This window comes from Lycorma delicatula, chromosome 6 (genome assembly GCF_047948215.1).
Source record: "Lycorma delicatula isolate Av1 chromosome 6, ASM4794821v1, whole genome shotgun sequence".
In the NCBI taxonomy this organism is placed as follows: domain Eukaryota; kingdom Metazoa; phylum Arthropoda; class Insecta; order Hemiptera; family Fulgoridae; genus Lycorma; species Lycorma delicatula.
In genome coordinates this window covers 55042955-55067501 of record NC_134460.1, presented here as the reverse complement: position 1 = coordinate 55067501, position 24547 = coordinate 55042955, and the positions used below count along the sequence as shown (strand labels likewise).

The window sequence follows — 24547 nt, the reverse complement described above, 5'->3', positions numbered from 1 at the left end:
TGTTTTACTATGATTTCTCTAGAGCTGCCCAGGCAAATGTTGAGATAGCTACTTTTTCTTATTCACAGAATAGCACATGTATAATTAATTATGTACTAATCCAAATAAATATCTATTTTATGTGTTTGGCGAAGGGTAGTTATTATTGTTGAGCAAGCAAACTTTAATATAAAAAAAGAACAAAACTTATTAAAAAAGAAAAATTAATAATAATAATTAATATAAAACCAATCAGAACTGATAGGAAAAAACAAGTTTTAAATATTAAAATTAAAAACAGATAAAATAGTTATAAACTAAAAATAAACAACTGCATTATTTTCCTTCTATTTTATTATCAAAATATGTTCAGCCCCCAACTTCCTGTAGAAATTATCAGCATCATCCTTTATATAAATTACCCATCGCAAATACTAACACACACACATATAATCACACCCAATGCATGTATTTGAATACACGTGTGTACAACAAGTATACTAAAGAAATAACCAAAAATATTATTTTTATCAGATTTATCTTTGGTAACATAAAAGAAATCCAGAAAATAGTATTTTGTTTACAATTAGTTTAATCATCATAAATATTTCATAGAAATTAAAAGAACAGTAATAAAAAGTGGATTTTCCCTTTTTGTTAATAAAGAGGAAAGAAAGTAGTACAAAAATAATGTAAAATGTTTTTTTTTATTTAAAAAGTAATTTAAAATTTTTAAAAGTTAATAAAAAAAGAAAGAAAAAACCTCAGTACAAAAAATAGTTATTTTTTTTTATTAAACTTTTTTTCTTACAACATAAAAGAAGGAGATTCATTGTTTGATCAATTTGGAGAAAATTCCTTTGATGGTACTGTAGTAATAACTTCTTTAGAGGAACTTACAAAAATGATTTTTTTATTTTAAAATTAAAATATACACAAAGATCACAAGATTTGTTTTTTAGTCATCATCTTTGTAATGTTAGACTAATATATTTTGATATTCACAATATTTTCGTGTAAAAATTCAATAAAATTGGTAAGAAAAATAAAAAAAATCAATAAAGAAATATGAAATAAAACAAGCTTTTAAAAGATTTACTAAAAAGTAACAAACAAAACTCTATTCTTTGAATTTTAACTAATTTGAAATTGATAATAAAAACAAAGAAACAAAAAAAAGACAAAATTAAAAATATAAATAATTTTGTGAGAACATTATATTTTTAATTAAATTCATAATTTTGATATAATATACTACATTGGTTTATCATTCATGAAAAGAAGTCATTTATCATCTGGTAAAAGCATTTCTGTCTTAACAAGGTAATGTGATCTTCTGAAAAGAAAAAGAACAAGGTTAGAAAGTGCTAAAGAACAAATTAAATCAAAGAACAAGCTGAAAATGTAACATACTTGCAGTCTGTGAATTTTTAGATAAATGTGATACATGTATAAATAAAATTCATTTTTATTTTGTATAATTTCTAAACAAAATTTTTCTTTTCTTTTTTTAAATGGGTGAAAAAATTATAACTTTTGTTCTGTTGCAGCTAGCAAAATTAATCTTTTTTTTTGAATACTCATTACTCAACGCTTTATTAAGTGTAATGTAACATGATTATAAAAAATACTGGATAAAAAAATTATAATTAAAATTTAAAATTACAGAATAAATAAATGTTAATAATTTTCATCTAAATAAATACATAGGATTTCTTAATTTTTATTAGTTTATCTTATGGAATTTTGATTTTTACACAAGCAAGTAATTAGGGTAATTTTTATCATATAGACTATCTTGATTTTTTCCTGTAACCACATCATTATTACAGCCTTTAGATCAAAATATAAATGCTATATTTATGCCTGTTACTAATGGTAATTTAAAAAACTGTTTGGTAAGAAAAGTGATAAAAATTAATATTTCATGAGTTCTGGAAAATTGTTCAGTCTTTAATAGCATATGAATATAAAAAAATTACTAAAAAGTTTTAATCTAAAACATAAAATGAGTATTAGAAAAAGTTATGGTTAGAAGTGATAAAAAAAGAACAAATTTGCCTACTTTGAAATGGCGTTATGAATTAATAATTGAAATTAGACACTGTTACCAAGAGAAGATTGTGTCTTACAAGAGGAGAAAACAAACTCCTGGAGCTAGATGATGTTGAATTTAATAATAAAGTTGTAGAATTGACAGAAAGAGAATGTGAAATGGAAACTGATGAAACAAATGAAGAAAGTTTTGACAATATGTTATCTAAATAACTATCTTTAGTCAAAGTTTCAAAAATGGTAGAGTAAATCATTTCAAGTAAAGAACTGATAAGTTGTTACATTAAAAGATTTAGAAGAAAATTTTGATGTTTTGGCACTGTTCACAGAAGAAATTTTAAAAAACCAGTTTTTCTGTGAAACAATATCTTTTTAATGTGAATACATCCATTGTTTTTAATATAATATGAAAATACACATAAAATAAAATAAAAATATTACATTATAAAATATATAATATGCAATGTGATATTAAATGTAATATAAAATGTTTAATTGTATTTTAATTCCTGCAAACTTTTATTCAAAGGGCAACTAATAAAATCCATTATTTTTTTTATATATATTGCTGCAGAATTTTTTTTATCATAAACTAACCCTCACATTAAGTATTTAGTTAACATCTTACTCAGTTTTGAAATTTTTACTGAAATCAATGGCTTAAATCTTAAATAAAAAAATGTGATGTGGTTAACACACAACTTCCTATACGTGTATTAAATTACATATACACATTTTTTTTTTTAAATGAAAAGTCATAAAATTTTAATTCATTAATAACGTCTGATATTTTTTTATTTTTTTATTGTTATTATTGAATTATTATTTTTATATAAAAATTTATTTAAATAGATTTTTTCACAATGAGTGCTTAATAATTATTAATAAAGCAATATATTTAAATTAAAAAAAAAAAAAATTTTTTAATTAAAGAAGATGAAGTCTCAAACCGATGTTGCCTTCCCCTAAGATCCAAATATTCTATAATTAAAATTTTATTTGGCTATAACTCTTGAACCAATGAAAATAAGTACCACTTATGATATATAGTTGAAAAGCTCTCAATCAAAAGAAGAGGTGCACAACTAGATGTTACAACAGTCCTAAATCCAAAATTTCAACATCCTACATTGTTAACCTTGATACATATATACGTACAAACGTCACGCTGAAACTAGTCTAAATGTATATTTTCATTTAAATCTGAAAACCAAAATTTTTCACAATCACAATACTTCCTTTACTTCATACAAGGAAGTAAAAAACAGTTGTAATTTTTTTTGTAAAAAATCACATTTTAGATCTCAACCCTTATTTAATAGGTAGTAATTATTGAATTTTAATGAAAAATTATACACAAATCCCTAAATATACAAATTGACCTGTGCAGAATGTACTTTGTACTCCTAAAAATTAAAATTTTTAGTTGCCCTGACTCCCTCCTTTACCATTTTTATTTTATTTTTCCATGAATAAGTAAGTGGAATAATAAAGACAAAAGTATCCTTGCATCACACCTTTGCATATTATAATTTTCCTCATTCCTGGTCTTGTCAAAGGAACCAGATGCTTCTATGGATTATAAATAACTAGAAATAATTTTATATAATTATTCCACTTCACATTATAGCATGTATCCCATGATCAACAAATGCCCAGCAAGTGATTTTTTCCTTTTAACTTTCTGTTGTCAACCATAATACCTCTCTTATACTCTGTCTTTTTGAAGCCAAACTGGTCATTAAAAGAATGACTGCTGTTCAGTACAGTACAACAACCATTGATCATGAAGAAACATCAATATGTAATCCAAAAACAGAAAATGAACATAAAAAAGATTTAATTTAATGAGATTTAACATTTATTCAATTAGAAGCAATAATACTGACCCTTGCAATTGAACTAGCTCAAACTTCAATCAAATAAAGATCATAAAGCGTTAACTAAATCTTGATTAAATAACAAGGAAGTAATGAAGCACTGCCGATTGACAGTAACAGATACTAGATAAAACTGGTTGCAAAATACATACTTAATTAGTAAATTAGGATATAATTCAAATAAATAAAAAATAATTTTTCATATACTACATGAGCCCAGAATTTAATAAGCTCATCTGAAAAAATAGTTTAGCTCAAAAAAACAATTAAATATCAAAAACAATCAGTTATTTCTTAAATAGTTATATACATTTTTCAATTATTCATCAGACATTTCAAATCTTATATCTAGATATTATGGAAAATAGTAGCAATTACCAAAAAATATTATTTTGAGCAATATATATACATAAAAAAAAGAAAATCTGAGAACAATAATGGAAATAAACTAACTGATTAATTACAACAAAGCAAACTTAAATTTCTTGATTAAATAATGCTAGAATATTGACTAATTACAGCGACAGCCAAATCCAAATCATTCAACTCTTCTTTTAACAAAACTTATGCTTCTATACCTAACAACGATTGGGTCTTTGTAAGATCTATTGTGGTAGATGGTAGAATACAATTTTTTTGAAATTTTAATCACCTTAATGTATAGCTAATATTTTGAACATTATTACATTTTTACTTCCTTGTACGAAGTAAAGGAATTATTGTGAGAACAATTTTTTGGTTTTCAGATTTCAATGGAAATATCCATTTTGGCCATCCCTAAATCCATTTTGACTAGTTTTGACGTGACGTCTGTATGTACATAAGTGTGTATATATACAATCTCACGTAACTCAAAAACGATTAGCCATAGTATGTTGAAAGTTTTGATTAAGGACTGTTATAACATCTAGTTATAATACTTGGCTTGTCTTTTATGATAAATCATGATAGATTATAAACCATGTTTATATGTCAGACATATGTTAATCTTACTTAATTTATCATTTACAGTTTGTCTGCTTACATAATTACAATACTTGTTGAAAAAAGGCCTACATTTTCATAACATATAAAAATATACCATAACATTTCTTTTTATTGCAAAATACTTAATTATTTATAAAGTATAAATAGCAGAATTAGAAAATATTTAAAAGTAATCCATAAAATTATCCAGTAACATAAAATAATAAGTTGTATATACAAGAAAGCAATTTGCTTCTGCACGTGAAAACTAAACTAAATGTTTTTAGTTTGGATAACAGGCATCATATTAGTCATCGTAGTTCAAGCATCAAGATTCATTACAACAGCTATACCAGTTATGAATGACAAAAGATTATATATCTCTGAAGAAACACGGCTGAAAATTCACCCTGGTTGAACAATCAAAAAAGTCTCAGTAATTTCTAAGCAAGCCATTACTGTGGCATGTGATTTTAAAAATATATGCAATTACCTTTATTAGTGGTATCAGGTAAATGGGTTGAATTGTATTTAAATGTGGCAATATCAATATGAATTAATCTTACTTAAAATTTACTTATTTAAATAATGCACTTACAGATAATCCATGTATATTTATTTGTTTACAAAACATACATTTTTATAATTCAACTATAGTAAACAGTATCACAAGAATATCCTGGGCAAAATGATAAATTGCATCTCTTAAAATTTAATGTCTTCATGACCTGGTATGCCTCAGGAAAAAGCATACTGGATATTGTTGTCAGAGTTAAGCAAATAGTTGGTATTAACTCTCACTTTCAAGAGACTGATAGTTCAAGGCCCAGCCAGTCATAAACTGATTTTAGTAATAAAGGCTCCCCAATACTGTACCCAGTCACTAATTTGTTTTTGACTTATAATTAATATCACATTTTGTTGATTCATGGATGCAGTTACAATGTATTCATAACACAAACAAGGGATGCAGTTGCTATGGGATATACATCAAGAAAACTGCACTACATAACAGGAGACTTCTGGAATAATATATGAAAATCAATTAATTTAAAAAAAAAGAAATTGAAGGATAAAGTAAGAAGCATTCAATGAACCACCAGTTCTGATTGATAATCATAACTAAGAACTCAGTGCAGCTCTCTAATATTTTTAAGCATGTTTTTAATGACGTCGCTATAAAAACAAAAATCACGAAAAGGAGTTAAAAAAAAAAATTAATTTTAACTCTTGTTAAGTCACTGATATTGATACAAATTCTCTATACTGAAACAAAAATACTGATAAAAAATCCTCAGAAAAAAGTTATAATCAATTCTCAGTAACTTAAATAATCTCAGAATGGATAGATTTTAGTAAGTCTAAAATGTAAATAAATTATATAGACTTTTGATATTAAAATTAATTCATTAGTAAATGCAATTATGAATACTACAAGACAGGAATAAAAGTAATTTCTTTAATTTTAAGTTTAGGTCAAAGAACCCTTTTTTTGAAACGGCACTGAAGTGAAGTCAGTTATTTTTCTATTTAATGTTTTATATTCTTCATAGTTACATTATCTGTCAGTCTTAATTAAGCCCTTGGAAATGGATCTACATCCACATTTTATGCTTGGTAGCCCAACAGTCTCATAACTATTCATTTAGTTGGGTCAAGTGAAATACAGTAAGCTGTTTTGTTGCACAAAATACTTGAGCAGTTCTACTCTTCAATATATTTATGAAGATAATGGTAACAGAAAAGGAAGGGGAACCACCTCATAAAAAAAAAATTGTATGCATGAATAATATATTATATATAGTAACTACTTCTATTACTACTACCACCCTACGAAATATAATAACTTAATAAAAAAAGCCTAGTTTTATTAGGAAATTAATTGTCCACAATTAAAACATTAAATAAAAAATTCTACATGAAAAATTATAAACAACTAACCAGACAAGAATTAATCAAGATACACAGACTGTTTTAAAAAGGTACAGTTACAAAACGGAAGTTAAGATTTAAATTTCTAATTAGCTAAACTGTATGATGAAAATGTATACAAAACTTAGCAATTAATTAAGTACAATGATTTATTCTTATAATATTTTGAAGCATAATAAGACTTAGATTAATCTAAAGCCAACTTTTCTTTCAACAGATGTTGCTTGAAAATTAAGATGAATAAATAAATCTGTTATTATTGTTGATACAAATAAAAAATGTTACAATCAGCAAAATTTGTGTAATTCATCATCTGAACATTCAACTGAAAGACCTTTTGAGAAGTACCTTAATTAACTACTGAACATTCACAATTGTTTTCCATAAATAAAAAGGACACAGAACAAGTTACACAGATTTTACTTTAAGAAGTATACTAGTCAAAGTAAATCGGATAAAAATACAAAACTGAAAACAAATTTTTTAATTAACTATTACCAATTCAAGAAAAAAAGCCACAATCCTATCAACAAAAAAAAATGAAGACATTTGTTATTTGATTTTCACAAAATTACAACGGTTATTTTGATACATAGTACCCAACTCCAGTGATACAAACAGAATACTACCGCTAAAATTCTGCATCACCTGAGGAAGGTACTGTGTACTGAAATAACTGAATTTTTAAATGATTTTGTAAAAATCAAATAATATATTTATTTTCTTTTGTTATGATGGATTTTCATCAAGTAAATGCTTCATCCATCAATTATTTCACAATTTTACCCTCTACCTGACTTACAAAACCTCCTAAAAAGTATTTCCTGTCCAATTCTTAACCACATCATCATTTGGAACCAACCTCTTCAGGTTGGTTCATCATCAATATAATCATCATTAAAAATCACACAGATTAAGAGTTTTTTCAACTTTCTGAATACAAGAAATAATGGATTTGTTCAAGTTCTTTGCTTTGTAAAGAATGTGCTAAAACTTCCCCCTTTAAGGTTTGTAAAAACTTGTTTGAGATGTAACCAGTGTATGAAGGAGTTTTATTATTTTTCACAATTCAACTTCCTGTTTTTTTCTTGATGCAAAACACAGTTTTTTCAGGGTCTCAGTAAGTATCATTAATGATACCATCTACTCAAAGTAGGAAGTCAAAGAAAGGTGGCTCTTTCCTATCCTACAAAAACTTAAAAACTTGTAAGTTCTGCATAGCATCATAGAAAATAACTACCAAAAATATGACTTTTGTGTAGTTACGCACATTCATGAATGTGCATGGTACCAATACAGTGATAAGATAGTCATTCTGATACCATTTTAACTATTCATAAAATCCTTTTATAATTACACATTAAAAATGGATTTAAGCAGGGCTACCCCTTTTATACAAAAGAATCAAATTATGTATGTAGTAATTTGCTATCTCTTACGCTTAGGGATAAACACAATCACTTAAAACACCTTAAAAGCAATGCCTACAGTAAAAATAGATTTACCTTCCATTTTTAATAGTACATTGAATCTGAATAATTTTTAAAGTTCTTAAATAGAATTTTTATTGTTTTCAGGTGCAATGAAGAATCTATGGAATTCTACGTATACAGATCAATTGAAACATGATTTACTATTCAAATATGATAAGTTTGCACGACCAGCTCAACATTTTAACATGACAACAGTTAAAATGGGACTTGTTATAAAACATATAGAAATAGTAAGAATATAAGTAATAGTAGTAGTAGTAGTGGTAGTAAATATAATAGAATTATAAACCAATAAAGCATCTTAACATTGGCTTAATGGATAACTGTATATTCAGACACTCCATGCCACATATGAGAATAAGTAAAAAAGAGATATCATTTTTTATTATTACTATTGAAGTGTGTATATATATATATATATATATATATATATGTGCCACAACCAAAGTATCGTAGACTACCTTGCATGTCACATGTCACTCCCAAAAATATGTATCTCTTCTCGGGAATAACAAGTATCCATATCAGGCTAAGTAAAGTACAGTTTTTCACTGAATTAAATATACTGCAGTACATCAGCATGCCATACCCAAAATTCAGGTTATATTCAGTTCACAAGTGATATTTTCACTCTGTTCACCACACAGAGAGATGGTAATAATTAACAAATATTCTTAAAGAAACCGACGATAATTAGTGCACGAGTATTTCAGATACTTTAAATGCATATGTCATTAAAAAAACTATGCACACTTAAAAAAATAACAAAAACACATTTTATGTTTATAAGTAGTACTCTTAAAAATAATAAAAGATTATAAAAATCATATTTTTAATGATGTGGAGTTGGCTTTTATGAAAATATTTTAATGAAATTATTTCCAATAATATTTTGATGAAATTTCTCGATAGGCTACAAAAACCATGAGTAAAATGTATGAATTTCAAAAAAGAAGACCACCTCATGTGATATTTTTAAAATTTAAGTCTCCCTAATATGCAAGCTACTATATTAAATTTTTTCATCATGTTAAATCTTTCCAGGTATAGAGCAAAATATAGACAATACATGTATGTACATGTAAAAAGAATTTGGAGTGCTACTTTGGGACTCCAAACAATGAAAAACATAAAAATCCAGACAGTCGTCATTTATTAACTAAAACCAATATGTTTCTTCTATCTGAGAATTTTTAAATGACACCAAAAACAATTTTAATAAATATCAAATAAACCTCACTAATTTATTCACTAGTACAAAGCTACATCAATAATAAAATAGCCTGAGACAAATAATATATAATATTATTTAACATAATAGTCCATTTTATACTAATTAGTAAAAATATTGTAACCTACTTTAATAATCTAAATACAATTTTGTTTCTTCTACTATTTACAGGATGAAGAAAAATCAATGATGATCGTGATCGCATGGAATAAATTGGTCAGTTCAACTTTTAATTGACATTTGTCTTTTATGTATAATATATAATGTTAATCCTTTCTTTCTTCCTCTTACCCAGTATCCTGGATTGAGTAATGGATCACAGATCTGCAGGACTCCAACATAATCCTTTCACTTCTACACACATACTATCTTCCTTATCTGGCCATCTTTTCCTTGATCTTTTTGATATCTTCCCATTCAACATGCTCAATGCTGTTCTTTCTTCCTTCATTCTCTCATCTCCAAGTCATCTGAATCTTACAGTTTCAATCACATCTAAATCAGTTTTTATATTTTTGAGAGCTGTTTACTTGAACATTCCTCATACATTTTGTCAGGCCTAACAGGCTTCTAAGAAATTTCATAAATCTTGCGTAGATTACTTTCTGCTGTCCTTTTATAAGCAAGCCTTTGCACCATAAGTATGAACTGATATAAAGTACATCTTGTACAACACTAGGCAATTTTACTACATACTAGTCATACTAGTTATTAGACTTATTTTTTCTAATAAGCTTCTTAACTCTCCACTAATCTTATTCCACCCCCTACAAGCACACTACCCAAATCATTTAAAACATTTTACTGCCTCACAGAATTTTGTCTTGTAGTGTTAGCTTCCCTTTTTGTTTTCTTTTTTTCTAGTTACTATCATCTTGCTCTTTTTCATTACTTCAATATGGCAAATAATAAGGAAAGGATTCAAATAATCAAGAAAGGACTAGGTTACTTGATGCCCTAATCCTTTCCTCTCATCCCAGATATCAAGCATTCACTGAATATTATTTTAATATCTTATTCTATACAAGTTATAATATAATGTAACTTACCAGGAATAAAACAAGGGAAGGTGAAATAAAACATATCACTTCACCACTGAAGAACTATAACTTTTTTTTATATTCTAATGTTAACTTATAAACATTATCCCTAAAATAACAAAAAAAACTCATATGCTTGAAAGTATTTAATTTGATACAATAGTGCATTTGGTCTGTCCTACCCCAGAAGCACGTAAGACCTTCATACTTTTAACTTGGGTGATGATCGATTACAAACCTGCAGTAACCCTTCACCACACAAATATAACAATTTCCACTCCTACACCAATACTAATAATAATAACTACATACATACATATTACAAATTCTTTAATAATTGTAAATATTTAAATAGATACACTATTCATTGAAAAAAAAAAATTAAGTCTGAAAAACATTTAAATTATAACTTGGGGAACAGAACGCAAGAATGGCGGGAGTTTCAATGTTTCTCCCTACAGATTGCAGAGCCTGAACAATCCCTTGCTGCTGTATCTTTCTATTATCGGGCAGGTTTCACGGGTTATTTAGTGGCGATTATAGATTTTAAGTTTTATTTAAGGACAGATTTGGTCATTTTCGTTCCTATCCATATGGACCAGCGTGAAATTTATTTACTGGGTCTGTGGGAGACTAAGCTCCCATACTCGTACTCCTGGCGTGATTCCCCTTCAGTCCGTCCACTGAAATCCTTTCAGTACTAGCAATATGCCTACTGGGGCCCTAGTTATTTGGAGGGAGCAATCCCTTCTCCAGACGGAGTCAGTCACATATACTGACTGAATTAAATTGTGGTCTCTGTGGAACGATGTGGGGGTGTTGTCTAGGTTTTTATAGTTTTAACAAAATTTAATTGTAAAAACGGTCACTTTCACAGCCGTAATTTTCACGAGGTTTCCATTTATAGGTTATGCAATATAGAAGCTCCTAGGCCTGGTTTGTCATTTTTTGACTCCCATACCACCTCTTCACAGTGGTTTGTCTAGTACAGCATGAGGCCATTTTCTTACACCCTGTGGAGTAGGGTCCTCTCGACAGATTTCCCAGAGATGGCCATGTTTGGACATGGCCGCTCTCCTGAAGAGTCCGTGCGCCTGTTCTTGGAATGGTTTGTAGTCCCACATCGTGGCGAAGAGTGGCGTTTCTGAACCACGGTGCACCAAATATCGTCCGCAACATTATGTTTAAATTATAACTCATTTACAAATACATGACAATGCACATTAATTCAGCACAGTATAATCAGCGCAAGAGTAATTAGTTCATTTTTCATCTCACTCTAAATTCTCACTTCTCAATTCTAAATATCAATTATAAAGTGATATGTTTTCCTTTCTTATTTCTACTGTTTGTGGTTATTTGCCACTTTTAGTTACCGTAATTGTCTATCAAAATGATTACATTAATTTGTATTCCTTCCAATTTACTTATTTTACTTTTCTGAATTTAATGCTGCTAAATGTAGTATTGCTAGTTTTTTTTTTTTTTAAATAAAAGAGTCAGGAAAAAATTAGATTTTTGAGAGTTCATTTACAATTACAATTCATCAATATACAATTGTTGAAGACCCTTAATTTCATGACTAAACTTAAATGTAGTAAGGATAGATTCCAAGAACAGATTGCAAAAAAACTTAATGAATATGGAACAAAAGAAAATTCAAGTCATCAAGAATAATATTAAACTGATTATATAATTGTATGATTATTGCATAACTGAAGAACAACTCAACCAATCTTCATCAAATTTTTATATGCACATCCTCAAATATACTACTACTACATACCCAAATTTCAATGAAATTGATTAAGCGGATTTGCAAGCCACAAAATTTTAGACATGAATGGTGTTTTCATAATCCTAGCAATTCAAAACATAAAAAAATTTCATTTTCACCTCCCCAATCCCACCAACTGATCGAAAAAATACTTCAAATGAAGTTATGTTATCTGTTGTCTATCTTAAATTGAACTCAGGAATGACTCAACCAATCTTCGTAAAATTTTCACATGCACAACTTCAGATACACTGCAACAAAATTTCTAAATTTCAATGAAATTATTAAAGTAGTTTTGAAACATTTCAAGCCACAAATTTTATACATAGGCCTATACTATATATAAATATAAAATTACACTTTACATGAATGGTATTTTCATACTCTTATACCTCTAAATGTAAAGAAAATTCTATTTCACCCACCAATCTCACCTTGCAACTGAAAGTAATAATTTTCTTTGAAAGTTAGTAAAAAAAATTATATGATAATAGCAATGCACATATGAAAAAATAGTAAATAAATAAAATCAGTACGAAAAAAAAAAATTTTAAAGCCATAAATTGATAAATAATTTAGTACATATTAAAGTTCTTGTTAAACATGTTTACACAAAATTCACAATTATTTATAAAATGATTAGCACTAATGTAAATGTAATTTCTTAATTTATTTTTAAAAAACTTGCAGTGTATTTCACATTTTAAGATAATTTAAAAATATAATAATTTTAACGCAATAAAGTCTTAGACATAGGTCAAAATACTATACTCTGTTAACATAAAAATAATTCTGTCTGGTTTGATATAGAATTCCGCATTAGTTTTCTTTAGAAATAAAATTGATGTAAATGTGTAAATTACTAAAAATTAGCCTACACAAATCATAAATGCCTACATCAAAGATCTGACAGCCCATTAGCGTGTCCTAAAAACTAATTTTGACTTTGTGAAGTAGTACAAAGATGTATTATGAAATTTTATAAATAAATACATTTTATAAACAACGGCAAAATAAATACTTAATAGTAATATGCTTAATCTTGATAATATTTCCAAAGAAAACTATATGGTTTTAAATTGCTACAAACAATATCAATTCAATTTTAGCATAAAAAATTATCATCTAGCAAGCATCCAAAAACTTTATACTGAAGGCAACAGATGTACTATTACTATTAGTAGAAACACTATCTGCACAATTAAAATCACATCTATCTGAGAAACACACACTACAATAATTTTATACATATTTAAAGGTAGACAGTAACAATTCACCCAATAAACTATTTTTTTAAATGCCGGCACAGAACTTTCTAATCAAAAATACATATAAGTAAGTTACAACATATCTGTAAACTCTTGATATAAAATGACAGACTATACAAGAAATTTGATGATCCCTAACAGATTCTTTGTCAATTAAACTGTAAAGCATGTATTTCTTAATTAATTAAAATGATCGTAAATAAAATAATTACAAAATATTTAAATTTCAGTGTTTTACCTTTTATGAAGACATTTTTGGGTTCAAACACCAACATGCTTGTCATTTTTCCCATTAAAATTTTTACATATTCCTATTCTCAAGTCTTCAGGCTTTCTTTTAGTGAAGATGAAGATTTACATAAATTTTTAAAAGAATTAAAAATAGATATATAGAGTGTAACATGAAGTTCTTCCAGGATTTTCATAACTTATTCTACTTGTGAAAACAGTGGAAAAGGTTTATATAAATATATGCTAAAATGCTTAATAAAATGCTTTATTTGTGAGTTATGGCTAGGGCTAGTGAAAGATTTTCTCCGTTTTAAGCTACCCCAGTGATGAGGTCATACTGAAATTTTTAGGATATTAATTAAGGGACAGAATTAGTAATTTTTTATGGTTTTTGACCTGAAAAATCAAATGAATTAAATCCCAAACCATATCTGCAGTAGTTTTTGAGAAATCTGAGGTGAAAACCAATAAATTATGTAAAAAAAACCCCTATTTATAATGTTTGACATACAATAACTTTGTTAAATAGGTAATTAATACATAAGACTTTTAAACAAAACTTGTAGAGAATTTATTCTCATTTCACTGGGATAGCCAAAATATAAGCAAAATCATTCACTAGCTGTAACTCGCCAACAAAGCATTTTAGTAAATATATTTACATGAAATTTTTCTATTATTTTCACAAGTATAATAGGTTATGAAAGTCTGGGAGAACTTCATGATACACTCTGAATAAATACATTTACAAAATAAAATAAATATTAGAGCTTAAATATCTGAGGATATATTTAAAAATCATCCTCATATAATTTAAAAGGTTAAATTAAATTTGAAAATGTTTTAAGTAGAAATAATTTTTTTAATACATTGATAAGAACATGACCATGAGAACTAGTTTATAAGATTTTAAAGTGATACCTCAAAACATAAAACATAATCATTGGTTTGTCAAATCCAGCCTTCCTTTAGCTATGAAATGAAGTAATTACACTTATCAATTAATACAATATTTCCAACTTATCAAAATATTAATTAAATTACACTGTGATGACACACCCACACTTACAATAAAAACATATAATCATCTTGTCAACACCACGGATTGCTAAACACTGTTTACAGATTTAAAAGGTTTATTGGTTTTCAGCAAAGTGTAGCAGCTATACAATTTCTCAATATAACTCACAGATACATATTTTAATATTATTATAATATAAAATGTAAATTTACACATCACATATGCTCAGAGAAAGGCTGTCAAGTCATCTTATATGATTTTCAGAGCTTTGAAAAAAAAATAAAAATTATTACTTTCCTAAAACTTAATAAATTACAAGACCATGGAAAGATCATTTTCCTCAGAAATGGCTCATATAAGTGCATCAAAAACATCGTAAAAAAAATCACTTAAAAGGAGAAAAATGTAATATTAAATAATTATGAAATATATATGTATTATGAGGAATCATAAAGAATTCTTACTATTATTTATTTTTTTGGTTCAAACACCAATCATGCTTGTCATTTTTCCCATTAAAATTTTTGATAAAATGATAAATTTAAACATAAATAAATATCAAATTCATTATATGACAACAAAAATATTATTAGAATGAACTAATTTCTTTAATTTGTATAAAAGAAATGTCTCAAAATTTAATAAAATAGCAGGCTCCAAACTCGAGTTACATAAAACCAAAAGAAAAATATTATTCATAAATGAGTGCAAATGTTGAATTTAGCAATAAGATATATCAAAACAGCCCGTCACATTGTAGAAAATATTGTGAAATGAATTTATACACTACGAAGTGAAAAAAAAAAAAACACTTGATTAAGAGAATTTTTTTTTTTTCAAAAGAAGAAAACTACTTACAAAATAAATTTTCAAAAATCTATACAGTCATTCTTTCACAATTTCAATCATTAAAACATAAGCTCACCCATTACATGTTAAAGAAATTCAGTGCAAAGGATTTTGAATATGTGGAAAAGTAGCTGGGTCAGGATGCAATTACATTCAAGTTTTGTAAATAATATATATATATTTTTTTTAATAAAATGCAAGTAGAATTGACTTTACTAGCACTCATTAAATAAATAATAACTGTACACTATGTTTTTAACTTAGGTAATATGGAAATTAGTTTTATTAAACATAGCTTTGTAAGGCTTTTATCCCACTTCAAATTTTCTATTGCACTTTAAATTCAAGAATGCTCTTCTATGTGATCGTTCGAAGTTTTCTGGAACTATCATATTGAAAGGGATGATTACGCTGCCCAGAACTGAAAATAATTCTTACAGTTTTGTAATGTTTCTGCTATATTATTTTTTATTGTCTATTTTTTTTTTTTTTTATTTAAAAAACGGCATACAAAAAACATAAAATTTATTTGAGCAGTAAAATATTTAATTAAAAAGTTTTCATCACTGAATTTCAATTATTAAAAGATCAAATATATTTTATAAGCACAATTTAGTACAAAGTAATATTTTATTTAACCCTCTGTCAGTGCAATAAACGATGCATAGTAATAATATATTTTTCTAAGATGGGAAGAGATTGACAATTTTCACTTTTGTAGTTTACTGAACCATATTTTACATGTCATCCCATTACACTGAGTTAACACTTCTGCAGCGTACATGTATTGTTTAGTTGTAACCAATTTGTATTTCCTAGAGAACTGGCTTAATTAAGTAACTGCGTGTATTTTTTCTATTTCATACAAAAATGGATTATTTAAAAAATATATAACTTTACTTGTGAGAAACTCATTTAAAAATTTCTCAACATTTTACAAATTAAACTGGATGAAGAAAGTTAAACATTAAATGATGATTTTGAATTTCAAGAAGATAAAACAAAATATTTTGATACAGATAAAACAAAATTTAGTATCCTCATCACTTCATAGCTACCTTAAAATTTGGCAATAAACTGTTGCTAACGGATATCAATGATCTGTACAAATCCTAAACATCAGTGGCATAATTTCATCAATTATCTGTCCAGCCAACTCATGTGATCTCAGAGTTTGTGGAAGAAACTGTTTTTTTAGAAAAAGTGATTATCAACAACTAATTTCTGTTCACTTGAATAGAAAGAGTATAATCACAAGAAGAAAGTCTTCAGACCTGTAAAAAAAAAATTAGTAAAAATTTACCCAAGCTGTCTGTTATAGGACACCTCAATGAACAGTCACCCCAGGCAGGACCAACATCATCAAAAAGCAAACAAAAGGTGTACATCCTGTTTCACTGATAAAATTTAAGAATTTAATATTGTTAACATATTTTTATAAGACGTTAAGCAACTACTTTTCCTTTGAGCAATTACTAAAGGATATGTTTCAGTTGCGTAAATAATAATGGTAATGCCTACATATTAGCAGATTGATCTTTTAGAAAATAAAGTACAATCAAGGTATCTTAATCTACTGCAATTTTTATAGTTGAAATTAGTTAAGTTTCAAATTACAGCTTTTTAATATCCTAATATACTTAAGTAAAGTATTAAAATTTTAAAATAATTGGTTTTGATATTGTTTATATGTTAACTTCAATAATTTTTTAATGTAATTATTTAATGAACTGAAATCTTACTAGAATGATAAATCAATATAATAAATCCCTTTAAGCAAACACAATTTTAAACCTCTACCAGATTTTCTATAAAATCAATATAAAAGTCTTCCAATGAAATATAGAGAAATGGAAATAAATAAGATTTCCAGATATAAATTTTCTCTAACAATTTTAACATAAAACAAAATTTATTTATTAGCAGTTCATAAGAATTCAGTTAATATTTTTATTAAAATCAGACAAGAATATTAATAATTTTTTAGTATTTATGCTTACATAAGACAAAAAATGTAGAAATGATAATAAGAAATTATATTAATAACTTGGCTTTATTAAATGAGTGCTTTTATTTATTTATTTTTTTTGTTTAAAGTGATTCCAACTTCAGACATCATACAAAAGCTAAAACAAAAGTACAATACATAATATTTGCCACTTCTATACAACAAATCCATCAATAGTAATATTTTAATATAATTCCTAAAGTATTGTTAGAGAGATTTCACTGCAATTAACAATATTAACAAAAATCGTGTAAAAGTATTAAAAAAATAAGAAAACAAAATTACTTCAACGTAAGCATGTGAAGAGTTAACAACAAAACTCATATCAAAGTCATTACAATATTGGCATTATGACAAATATTGCACTTATAGAGGGTTAGTAAAATACTTAACTTATTAAAATCTTTTCTTGAAAAAATGATATACATAGGTTAGAAAACATTCATAAATACTGGAATTATTTACTGAAATATTTTCAGTTAAAAATGATCTGAATATAATCACAGAAATGTGATGCAGGGTTGGATAGATGAAAAACTGAAATGGAATGCGAGTGAATATGGAGGGCTGCAGGTTCTACACATAGCTGATCATGAAATATGGCAACCAGATATTGTACTATACAACAGGTAAGAAAATATTTTGATCAATAACATAAAATAACATTTGAAAAAATTAGAAACAAGAATATGATTAGTTTTTGACTAATCCAACTAAAGATATGAAAATTATGTTTTGCACAATCTAGTTGCATAAAAGAAAATACATTTAAATCAACTGTAATTGAGATTTTTATGTCGCATATTTATTTATAAATATACTTTAATGTTAAATAAAAAACACAACTTCAACAAAGGTAGACCAACTTTTTCTTTTCACTGTAAGTATTATGATCACATCTTATGAGGTTTGTAAATAAGTAATGAAACTGCTGGAGTGGTGTACAGTATAGCAAGACTGCAGTCTCACCCTTCATCTTATGTTTAGTTATCTCAAGGCCCTTCAGTATTTCAACTTGTTAATGTCACCAGGTTATTTTTAACATGTATTTTTATGATATGGTTCTGTTCTGGATACCACAAAAATAGAAAGTGCAATTTTGAGCAACAATGTCCAATAAAGTTTCATGTCAACTCAGGGAAAATGCCACTCAAACTTTTAAAAAAATGAAAGAGGTCTATGGGGGTAGTGATATACTCATTTGGTAGAGAAGTGCTGGCTGGAAAGTTGCTCTGACCAAAAAGTAGCAATAATTTTATGCTGCTCCAACACAGACTTGAGAATGATCTCTAATCAGTACTATCAGTGCTGTAACCACCACTGAAATGAAAAAAAAATGAAATTGGTATTTATATTACAGAAATTATTTTTTACAGGTGTGTTGATGCTAACGTTAACTTCATTCCTTAAGTAGTATTCCACAATTTATAATTAAGTAATAGTAGCTCCTGACGGATGAGTAGTGTTAATTTGTAAGGTGACAATAAACTGGTATGCTGCTTGGACAATCACTTGTAATTTGGACCAAAGAATATTATACTGGGATGTTGACAGTACAGCACATTGCTTCGCATTTCATATTTGTATTTTATGATGCAGGAGTTGATAAAAACCGCAGTGTTCACGAACGGACAGAGAGTAGTTAGCACAAGATCATATTACAATTCACCTGATCGCAGTACTCTCAAAGTAGTAGCACTGATCTTTTTGTAACATCACTATTATGAGTAGTATGTTTATTGAAGTCACTAGAGTTCAAACGGCAAAAGGTGTTTTTGAAAGGCCATGAATCCATTAAAAATTTCAAATTTAAAAACTTCAAACCCAGGATTAAATGCATGCTCAACTACACTTTTGACACCCACAGGATTGTCCATAAGAAATTTGTGAGTCGAAGACAAACAATTAATCAGTTTTACTATTGTGAGTCTTAAAAGAATAAAAAGAGTTGTTTACATGCAGCCACACATACAAACCCATGGATACCGCACCATGATAATGTCCCTTGTCACACAGGAAAATATGTGAATGAATTTTTAACAAAAAAGGGCATTTCTCTGGCTCCTCAGCACATTCCTCATCTGATCTGAGGCAGTATGTTTTTCTTTTGCTCAAAATAAAGACACATCTCAAAGATCACCAATTTGGGGCAGTGGAAGACACTGAGAAAGCTACTTCCAATCAACTAAAAGTGATTCCAGTTAGCGATTTTCAGCACTGCTATAAAGAGTGGGAGCACCATCTCCAACAATGTGTAGCTTTCAAAGAGAACTATTTTAAGGTCAATAAATTTAATTTATTATTTTAAAATAAATGCGGATATATTTAAACAGTATCATTTTAATTAGACCTCATAAAAAACCCCAGCAATCAGAAATTGTAATTTTGGCAAATCAACATAATTTTAATTAAATATTACACAGAAGAATCACACTCTAAACGTCCAACTACACTGCTTACACATACCATTGCTTACACCACATATATATACCAGTTAACATCTTAATGCCAACACAAAATAAAGAACAATAAAAAAAGACATAATAAAAAATATAGTACACTAAATAATTAATAAAATTCTATATATGATCATTCAAAAAAAAAATACAAACACAAGGTAAAAGTTTTATACAAAAAAAAATTGTTGAATCAAATCAGCTACAAAATATTATATCAAGTAACACATTACCATCATCTGATAACTGTCATGAGTAACCGATTTATATAAAGGTTGCAATTTATTTATAGTGGTTTATAATTGATGAAGAATCCTCAATTTGAAGAATTTTTTATATAATTATGAGTTTTTTATCTCACTTGCTATTTTAAAGAATTCATAGATTGTTTTCATTAATCCACACTAGACAACATATTGAACAAGATTATATATAAAAATCTGACAAAAAACTACAAAATTAAAAAAAGTAAAATATAATTTTCAAAACAAAGAAAATATCACTTGTAAAATACATTCATCAACCATAACACCAAACTATATTACTGCTGTGTTTTTTGTTTAATGCGATAAATATGTAAAACTATCAATTATTAATGGCAAAACAAACTGAACTTAATAACTATTATGCATTCAAAACTAAAGTCATAGCTTTTGGTCAGTCACTTTTGTAGCCACTTAACTGGTACTGCTGTTATCAAAGCCATTTTTTTTTCAACTTTTTTTACATACATTCAGAATGTACTTTAAATAAGTGCTGGATTTAGATTTTAATGTTTAAGTTATTTTTAAATCACAATGTTCGAGTATGTTAGTGACAGTCTTTACCTGTGTGTAAATTATTTAAGTTGTTATCAATGTTGGTGGATTTGTGATTTGCATTTATGTGATGATCGGAAAATATTGATGACTCTTATGTTTCTATGTTGAGAATTTAAGTTTTCATTCTACATTTTTTGAAGCTATATAAATGCAAAAATATTACACACTTTTGATTATATATACTCCAAGAAGCAATATGTGTTATTTATTAATGGTACTTTTTAATATTAACAAAATCTAGAAATTTAAATGTGCTACATATGTACATATATGAATTCTTATAAATATAAATGAAAAAGGATATATCCCAACATACTTGGGACTATATCTAGATATAAATGCACGAGACTGATGTGCTAAACAAACATAATGTAGTTTTTAACCATTATAAATATGAATTTTTAATATTTAACAAAACTTAAGCTAGTCAATAAAACTTATCAGCAAAAACTTTAACTACAATCACAATACAACAAAAAAAGGTACTAGAAAACTAATAAGTATTAACACTAACGAAAACTGTCCATATTAAGATAAAAATATTTATAAACGGGTGAAAAAAAACTTCATTATATTTTTAATATTTAATTTTGTTTCAAATAAAATTATTTTACATAATTTTCATGGTCAAGGGCAATAAAATGTTCAAAATAGCAAGACAGTTAATTACTCACCTCATAACCTGATGATTCCATAACAACAGCATGCTATTGTAAAGAAGGATCTGAAGTAATATAAAAGTCATCACTATATACCTTTTATACTACAGTTTAATTGAAACCTTAAATAAATTAACAAATATAAGCCACAATTTCCCCTCAAATAACTATGTTCTTCTTAGACAAAACACAGAGTGTCGCATACAAAGATTAATAGTTTCAGTTATAATGTACTAATAAAATAGTATTAAATAACACATTTAATGTTACCAGTGTGATTCAATACATATTCTCTTGAAAACAAAACTAATCAATTTAATAAACTAATAAATATGAAAAAAAATTATAACTGTAATCTGGTACATTCAGATATAGACTAAGTTATGAAATTTTTAATTTAATATTCACCACAGATTATTAGATTAAATATTACTAAAATTAACTTTTGTTAATAATCTATTTAAGTTAATACACCGGAGAAAGAGATCAAACAATAATGAAGAGCGGGTTTCTCTTTAGAAATATATATATATATTTCTAAGATGAATAACTGAATAAAGTGGCGTTATTAAACCAGTAACGCAAGAGTATCGGCACGAAAAAAATTATAAAGCAGTAGGATTAAGTATCTTATGAATAAAAACCTTCTCAGCAAACGGATTACACGAACCAAGGCACTATGTTTATACTCACCTACGATTAAATTTCACCCTAATAAACGCGTAAAATAAATGTAATTGTAATAAAGTATATATAATAATCAACACCGAGTACCTTCCCATAGAGAATCTACCTGCACTTATGTACTGTTATTTTCAAAACTACAACTCGCTTAATATACATTTTGTAAACAGCACCTACATACTTTTTTTTAACCTCCGGGACCGAGATGAATGACAATTTTTGTAGCGTGTGAAAATGCCATACCTGATCGGGATTCGAATTCGGGACCTGCAGATGAACATACATACATACTTAAAAATAGATAACTCACGCACCTTCGAACTTCTCTTAAGTCGCGCAATACTCCACGAACAAGTTAACACAAGTCTGCATATCAGCTGATGTAAGCAGCAGGATTGATATGACGTCATGATAACCATTAAAGATACACGAATACGACAAAGTATTATGAATGTGAATTACCAAAATGTCTTTTAAAACATTATGGCTCTCATTTCTCAGATCTTGTACAAAAACAACACTATTATTACAGAAAAGCTAATATTACGTATTACTTGTCAAAGTTTAGAAAGCGTAAATCAACAGATGCACAATAATCTATCTGGATATCTGAAATAATGTTGGCACAACGGAAAGCTGTGTCAGGCCTTCGTAAGCAGCAAGAAACCAGTCGCCTGTCTTATAAACTCATCCGTCAGTGCGCTGCAACTGAACTTCCTAAACTTTGACAAGTAATCGTTTATTTAACACAGTTTGTTGTTTAAACAAAATGAGCCTAAATATTTCTCGCTGTGTAACTGTGGGAATAAAATGTTATATTCTTAAATACTTTTTTTTCATCTAGGTAATATAATCCAGATTTAAATACTTAGATTGAAATGGTATCAAACTTAAAATGTTTAAAAAAACTTTTTTGTTAAGTCGAATAACCTACTCAAGTCAACTTACAACTAACTAAACTAGCTTAAATAAGTGAATCAGTCACGTCAACTTTCATAAAACTTAAATAAAATTATAAATGTTTAATGACAAATCGAAAAAACGATTTTAAAATTGTTTTTACAAACATATGGCAACTAATTCACTCTCTCTCATGACTAACTTCTGTAGGATAATGGTTTTTTTTCAAGTTATTGTCACAGCTTCATTTTTATTAAGCAAGACACCACTATGATGTAATCAAAAAGTCCATTCAATCTAAGGGAATCTGAATTTTTATTTAGTTTGCTGTTATTTAATACTGTTCGGTTGATTAAAATCTGTTTCTTCTTTGTATATAAAAATATCTACACTGGTTGTAGTGTGTATTTGTGATTTCAGTTGAGATCACTGTCTAAATTCAATTATATTTTTTTGCAGTAAGTTACTTATGTATATTTACTGTACCTCTAAAGTTTTCAATAGAGAGCACTTCACAGTCAAAACAGTTTAATTTAAATCTGTTGAAAAAATGAAGAAGCATGATACTACCTTAAAATGATTAAATACAAAGTAATTTCTAAATCAATTGAGCCTGTTGTACCAAAGACCTTCCAAAGCTTATCGTCACAGGTTTAAAGTTCTTACTGGACGAAATATTTAAGGTACCAAACTAAAATAAAATCTATTGTTCAGTTATGTACTTATGAACTTCATAAGCCCTTACCTTTTTAAGATAGATACCATAAGCAAATAATACTCCATTGCAGAAAGCACTGATAATTACTTCCAAAACATCTATGATGAACAAGTTCCATTAATTCAAAAGTAAGTCATCTAAATAGTTTATATATTCCAGGGGCATTGTGTCAATGATTATGTTCTGTGAACAATAATTTTATTTTGTTTCATTCCTTATTCTAAATAATATATAGTATCTCTGTTTCTAATTTTCGTTTTTTTTTTTTTTTTGCAAGTCTTTTTAATAAATACTAGTGTTATTTGCTTACATTGTCATTAGACTTTTCTACTGTAAGTTGAAAGAAAGCAGCCAATTGGAACACTTGTTTTTAAGTATAGATATGTGGCAAATCAATCTAGTCGGAATAATGATCAGGCAGGCACTTTTTAAAAAAAACGTGCCTGCATTGTCAACAGACAGACCCAAATAATTTGAGAAGACAAATAAGAGGAAGATGTTCAGCTCTCCACCGATTGGCCATTTCATGTCTGCAGTGGTATTTCCTATCTGCTGACAACCCAAAATGGTTTTGTTAAA

At 27.4% G+C, this 24547-nt stretch overlaps 1 protein-coding gene and 1 long non-coding RNA gene across 2 annotated transcripts in view; one reads left to right on the top strand and one right to left on the bottom strand.

Moving 5' to 3' along the window:
* LOC142327082 (neuronal acetylcholine receptor subunit alpha-5-like) overlaps positions 1 to 24547 on the top strand; it is a 52403-nt gene that overhangs the window by 10291 nt on the left and 17565 nt on the right. The window contains exons 2-4 of the mRNA XM_075369917.1: positions 8390 to 8535; positions 9708 to 9752; positions 18250 to 18359. Of these exons, the coding sequence (XP_075226032.1) occupies positions 8390 to 8535; positions 9708 to 9752; positions 18250 to 18359 (301 nt within the window). The remainder of the gene's footprint in view (positions 1 to 8389; positions 8536 to 9707; positions 9753 to 18249; positions 18360 to 24547) is intronic.
* Positions 904 to 22824, bottom strand: LOC142327083 (uncharacterized). Its single transcript, XR_012756902.1, has 3 exons — positions 22665 to 22824; positions 16781 to 16996; positions 904 to 1315 (listed from the first exon to the last, which is right to left on the bottom strand). It is a non-coding gene; the product is annotated as an uncharacterized LOC142327083 (long non-coding RNA).